The sequence below is a fragment of the Morchella sextelata genome (assembly GCF_020137385.1).
Source record: "Morchella sextelata strain SCLS chromosome Unknown scls_7, whole genome shotgun sequence".
Taxonomy (NCBI): domain Eukaryota; kingdom Fungi; phylum Ascomycota; class Pezizomycetes; order Pezizales; family Morchellaceae; genus Morchella; species Morchella sextelata.
The window spans coordinates 1-6683 of record NW_025408622.1 but is presented as its reverse complement, the minus strand read 5'-3'; the positions used below and the strand labels follow the sequence as shown (position 1 = coordinate 6683).

The 6683-nt window shown below is 44.6% G+C and overlaps 1 protein-coding gene across 1 annotated transcript; it reads left to right on the top strand.

Annotated features, from left to right (window-relative positions):
• Positions 1-504: 504 nt before the first annotated feature.
• H6S33_011691 (uncharacterized protein) lies at positions 505-954 on the top strand (the record flags this gene model as incomplete). The annotated part of the gene is made up of 1 exon (XM_044843129.1): positions 505-954. One exon carries the CDS (start codon positions 505-507, stop codon positions 952-954), a length of 450 nt encoding a protein of 149 aa, XP_044695359.1.
• Between the last annotated feature and the right edge of the window lie 5729 nt (positions 955-6683).

Here is a 6683-nt window from a genome sequence, read left to right as displayed (position 1 = left end):
CGCTTGATACGTATGCATACAAATCGGAATGGCAAGTAAAGTGTATACCGATAAGAAAAGCTTTCTGTATCATGGTTGAATACTAAATAGGAGTCGATACCTGTCAGGAAAATTTTCGAATCAGTAATTAGCAGTGAACTTGGTTGATATCATTAATAATTGGTTCATACTTACTAAAGGTACGCCACCTCGCGACCCTGAGGTCCCCTTCTCTCCCACCTATGTGTAGTATCTAGGCACCTCCAGTAATTAGTTAATTTTGTGTTTGCCGTCTCATGTTCTGTTTTCCCGGCCATGTCACATAAATGCCTAAATCTTGTTCTGGAGATCAATTTCCGATTTTCAATGCCAGGTCCAGTGCCAGCTCTAATGCCCACTCCGGTGCGAGCTAAAATCAAGGTCAACCCCAGTGTCAGCTTCGGTCTCGACTCAAATATATTCCAGCTCTAGCCGGAGCCGCCCGAATGCCATCTCTAATGCCCACTCCAGTGCCAGCTCCATTAGATGCCGGCTCCAGTGCCAGCTCAGATACATGCCAGCTCCAGTGCCCGCTTCGCTTCCAGCTCCAGTACCAGCTCTGATGCCGCTCCGGTGGCAGCTCCGGTACCCGCTCCAGTACCCGCTCTGGTGCCAGCTCCGGTGCCAGCTCTAACCCTCACTCCTGTGCCCGCTCTTGTGCCCACCCCTGTTCCCGCTCATGTTCCTGCTCGTCTTCCCGCTCTTGTGTCCGCTCCGGTGACCGCTCGAGTGACTACTCCGGCGTTCGCCTCGATGCCAGCTCCTGTGCCAGCTCCAATGCCAGCTCCAGTGCCAGCTCTGATATATTCCAGCTCCCTTCACCATTCCTCCACCACACTGGCACCTCCTCTTCCGCTCTTACTGGTCTTCCCTCTCCCTCTTCGCACTCCCCGCCAACTACTGTTCGTCTCTCTCGCCTATTCTGCTCATATTTGACTACTAAATAGCTATATTTATTATTTAATCATAAAGGGTCCCGTTGGTTGGGCTGGTCTCATAGGTAAGGTCAGGGTTAGGGTTTGGGCTTGGCAGGAAAATGTGCAGGGTAACGGCCCTGAGCAGGCAGGGTAACGCCCAAAAAAGGTAGGGTAACGCACAAAAAAGGTAGGGTTACGCACAAAAAAGGTAGGATAACGGCTCAGAGCAGGCAGGGCAACCGCACTAATCGGGTAGAGTAACCATCTCAAAATAGGCAGGGTAACAGAACAAAATCGGGCAGGGTAACTGCACCAAACACACGAATTTGATGTGTCGTGCTTACAAAACACCCCTGTCACTGTCAACCAATCAGATTATAGCAATCTCAGAAGAATTATATTCCGGTACATATTAGATACATTCTCATCAGAACAGCAAATTTAACAGTTATTGACGAACAAAACCTTTTGTATTATTTACAATCCTTTGATGGGTATGTATCAGGACAGCGAGTATATCAGAAATTCAAATTCTCATTTGTTACAATCGTTCATGAAGGTTTGAAAGCTATGAATATTTATTGGCACAGTAAAATACTGAAATTGATACTCAATGTATTTGATGGCTTGATTGGTATACCATGTTCTGGATCAATATTGAATAGATTGAATACTGCACTACGGTTTGCAAAATATCTTCTCCCAAAACACGAGGTTGCGGCTTTCCAATCCATTCGGAAATATATACAATCTATGCTCATATTCTGAACTTGAGAGTGAACAATATTCAGCACTTATCTCTAAAACTCATTGTTTTAATTGATAACAGTCTTTATAACATGTATCCTGATATTTTGTATTTTGTAAAAGGGTAGGAATTTGACGATGTCCGTAAGATAATATCTGTTCCAACTCACCTACCTAGTAACAGTATGCGCCCAAATTCCCCCAAGCCTTTAGAATTAGGATTATGAATGCTTTTGATTGAGAATATCATATTCGAGCTGACTGGCGATCAGTATAGCAGTCAATTGCTTGAATGTTCTCAGTGTAACCCAATTCAGATCCCAAAACCTTGTCCGATTTCATAGATCGATTGAATAATGTAGTAGGTTACAAAGGGTCGAATTGATCAGAAAAATTCTATGGATTTCTAGAAGTTTCCGTCGATTTTAAGGGTATGAGTTACTTGAGATTTGTGATTGCTAAGCTTTCTTTATGTATATTAAGGGGCTTTGCCCTCGATTCTATTCTTTTTCTCTCTCTTTTCTTCTCTTTCTTTTGGTACGCAAAGGCTTAGGTAATCTACGCTGGCTATTGCTATTCAAGTACTATTTTCTCTTCCTTTATAAGGAGGCCATCTCACTTCTCCGACCTTCCCACCGCTAGACCTAAACTACTGTAAGTTTCTCCAACCCCTCTCACTCATTAACCTACCAGCCCCTATGACCATCTCCCGTACCCTGCGGAATACTCGCTACCCAACTCCCTAGGATTACGTTGCGTCGTAATCCGCACCAGACGCCATGTCCACCCTCAACCGACCTACATGGGTCTCATCTAACAAAATCGAGTAGTTTAACCATCAATACGAATAGAATACTGCTGCCCTGTTTGACCACCTCCCTACTATGTTTTAAAGCATCCGACACGAGAGGGATAGTGCTCGTACACTGCTCTCTGCCATCCACAAAACCATTGGCTACCTGGAAGAGCAAGTAATACAGGTCAACCTTGACCTCAATGTTGACCACACCACCTCCGCCCCCAATGTTCCTATCCCCATTTTCGCTGCTACTGCATCAACCACTGTCTCCACCTTTGGGTCTGAAACTTTCCCTGAAAAGTTTGATCGCATCCGGACCAAAATCTCCGGATTCGTTACCCAACTCCGAATAAAGCACGAAGTCAACCATAATCGGTTCCGCAATGGGACAGCAAAGGTTATCCATGCGGTCAGCTGTTTGGAGGGAAGAGCCCTTGATCAGGTAATACAACTTGTTAGCGCCAATCCTGCTGACTTCTTTTCCTCCGTCACCTTCTTTGTCGCCCACATGAAAGGCTCATTTAGAGACCTAAATACCCAAAGTACCATCCACCGCCAACTCGTCCCCCTGAGGCAAGGCAAAGGAGACTTTGCCACCTACTACTCGCAGTTCATCAGAAACATGTCCCACTTGCATTACAATAAAGGGGTCAAGATTGACGAATTGGCGGAAAGATTGTCTGACAACTTTAGAGACGTCATGACCTATCGAACAGACAGACCCAATATGGTGGAAGCATATGCGACCATGTCAGTGACGATCGATAAAAACATGTGACTGAGGTACTACGATGAGGCACAACCGTGATTTGGTTTCGAATAGTGTAAATAAAGAGAGCGAGTTTTGATGATACTCGTTCAGAAAGAATAAAAGGGAGTTTGTATGTTTGAACATTCTCAAGTCTAGAAAATTATAACTTTAAGGGGTCTTCTCTCTATTCAAGATCCGTTGATGATGAGAGGCCAACCTGCGGCAACACCGAGTCCCTTATAGGAATACGGCGCATTTGCTCAAGTTCTTTTTCCGACTGACAGTCTGCCTATTGATAGTCAGGGGTACAGCAACTATTTTCTATCAAGGGAGAGGAGAGTAACTACGACACCTTGGATGAACTTCTGTCCGAGTCAAATCATGCAATTTGCCGAAATCTGTGGTTGGAATCTCAAGAACTATTGGAAACAGCCGACCAGATAATAATTATTTATTCTAACTTTATTAGAACCGATTTGGGTGTTTGTAAACCGAAGTTTTGCTTTAGTAGCTTGAGTCGCACTCCCACTCCCCAAAGATGCTCCGGAGCAAAACAGGAGCATTCCGACAGTTTGACACTCCGGAGGTTAGTGTTGGGGATTAAAACGTGTTTTTGGAATTAGATTTTCTATTAGCTCCGGGACACCGCCCGAATCATTTCTGTCGTGCTAAAGCATGGTCTTTGAGCATCGGTTGAAGATATATGAAACCTGAAAGATTCGACTGACTAGGTATGGAACTGCCGTCCGGGGTTCCCTGTGCTATCAGCCATCTTTGTTCTTTTGTTCCAGGCTTGCTCAGCCCGCTATTTTTGACTTGTAAGACTTCTTACTCATTGAGATCACTGTCCTCTATACCACTAAAGGTAGGAGCCTAACTGCCCTTGTCTTCACGGGTCGATGAAGAACAAGCTGCTGTTACTTTGGGTCGGTGGCTTAACTGATGGAATAGGTTCTTTTGTAACGGCCTGATAGTGGCCTTGTTACATTACTCCCCTCTATTGTAGACTCATTTTGAGTCCACTGTAGTGTTACTGGAATATTAGTATTTGGCATAGAAGAAAAGCTGTAGCTCTATTGGTGATTACGTACACACTACATCTCTGTTTCTATCTCCATCAGAGAAAGAAAACTCTAACATGAAATGCCTTTTAAAAACAAAGAAAATGACATATTCTCCACTCTTGTGGTAGAACCTTCCGTTCCACTAGTGGAGATTTCGATGTTAGCAAGAATCTCTCTTTTTCCCTTGTCTTTTTTACGCGGGTTTCCTCACACTTCGGTTTTCTATCGTTTCTTGCATTGTTTTCAGGGAAAAATGGTATCCGAACTCTGTCAGACCGATGAAAAACATGGTACAGGAGAGTTGGTTTTTGTTCCCGGATTTCTTCTGGGATACAGAGCTACTTACGCCGTGGTTTGAGGATCCCTAGAGTTTCACCGTATTTTCCGAGGTTTTTGCGGGTATTTTTGATGAAATTCTTTCATGGCCTCGTCGGCACTTCCTTGCAGAATTTCGTATGGTTCCCAGGAGTCTTCCGAATGATAATCCTCTGAAACAATGCGATACTCTACAAACATTTTCTAATGCCCAGCCTGTTGCCATCGGCTATTAGCTATTTCTTGGAGAACGTGACTGTATTCTCCTTCGACCCCATCTAGAGTAGGAGGGACTTCAGTGGGTTGAGGGTATCTCAGTCCCTGATAGGACTCCAGCAGAAATATTTGGAAGACATCATGAATGTTCCATTGAGAGGGAAGCTTCAGCCTGTAGAACGCAACAACAAGTTTCTCATCAACCTCAAAGAGACATAGTTTCTTGTACTCAATCTTGCTTGAGGGTCGATTGGCAACCATATTGCGTCGGTCCATCATCACCTTATCCCCACCTTCAGGTTCTGGAGCTTTCATATGCTTCTGGTCATACCATTTCTTCTGTCGGGCCTGTGCCTTAAAAATATCAGTCCTCATAGTTTTCCAAAGAGCTTTCCACTTGGACTCTAGTTCGGCGCTGGAAACATTTGCATTGTCGAGCTTCCTTCTGCGCGAATGCCAATTGGAATCAGGCTCGAACCTATAGTTCACGTAGAAATGAGATACTTTAGTGGGCTATTGGGTTGTCGTTTTGTAGGCGTACTCTGCAAGCGGCAGTAACCCTGCCCAATCGTCCTACTGGTAGGACCAAATGTTTCTGAAATATTGCTCTAGCGTTTGATTGACCCTCTCAGTTCACCTGTCAGCTTGAGGACGATATGCCGTAGACAGACAAAGGTTGACTCCGAGAAGCTTGATCAATGAATACCAGAACTTGCTTTCGAATCTAAAGTCCCGATCAGAAATGATTACTTCGGATAGTACATGTAGTGGCCATATTTCTTGAAGGAATATATGCGAAAGTTCCTTGATTGTTGCCTCGGTCTTGAGCGGTATGAAGTAGGTGATTTTTGTAAAGCGTTCAATAATAAACGCAATACGGGTATAGGCTTCAGATTCTGGCAAACTAACGAAAAAGTCCATAGAGATGGAGCTGCAAGGAGTATTGGGGAACTCTAAATGTGGTAGTATCCTGTGCTTTTCATGACTGGAGCTTTTATTGCTTTGACATGTATCGCAACTCCATACGTATTCTCCCATATCATTGTCCATCTTTGGGCAAAAGAACAGTGCCCGAAGATGCTCTGCAGTTTTGAATTGACCCATGTGGCTTGGGAGCTTCGAATCATGTAGGGCGCTCATAATTTTTGGTTTGAGCTCTCGGTGATTTGGGATGTAGCATCTTTTCTTCTAAAAGACATTACCGTGTCTCAAAGTTAGGTTTCGGTTTACTGTCTTACCGAAGGTGTGATCCACAGCCTCCTCCGAGGAGAATTACTTAGGGTCTGAAGCTGAATGAGGCCGGATTTTGTCCAGAAGCACCGGTGTGAGTTTGCAGACGTGAGGTGACTTTGGGCGTTAAGATTTGATCGTAACGGTTGGTGGTTGTACAGAAACCATTCTGCTAGGGCAAATTAGGATAGGATTCTTCGGGTGGGCGAGAACCGTAGCCGTACAATTCCCGATTCCGTTGCTATACGTTGGGCAAAACGAATAGAATCCATCAGCATCGTCAGGTATGTAGGTAAAAGGCAACACGATAGTGATATCTGGACTGGAGGTAGTGGGTGGGGGCTGTTGAGTGCTAGCTCGGGTAACCTATTGCTAGGGGTAGACAGTGTTAACTGGGATGATAGGCCAAACAAGGGTTACAGGCCAAATCAGGGTTAACTAGGGTTATCTAGGGTTACTGGCCGAACCAGGATTAACTAGGGTTACGGGCCGACCTAGGGTTAACTAGGGTTAGTTAGGGTTAGTTAGGGTTAGTTAGGGTTAGTTAGGGTTAGTTAGGGTTAACTAGGGTTAGTTAGGGTTAGTTAGGGTTAGTTAGGGTTAGTTAGGGTTAGTTAGGGTTAGTT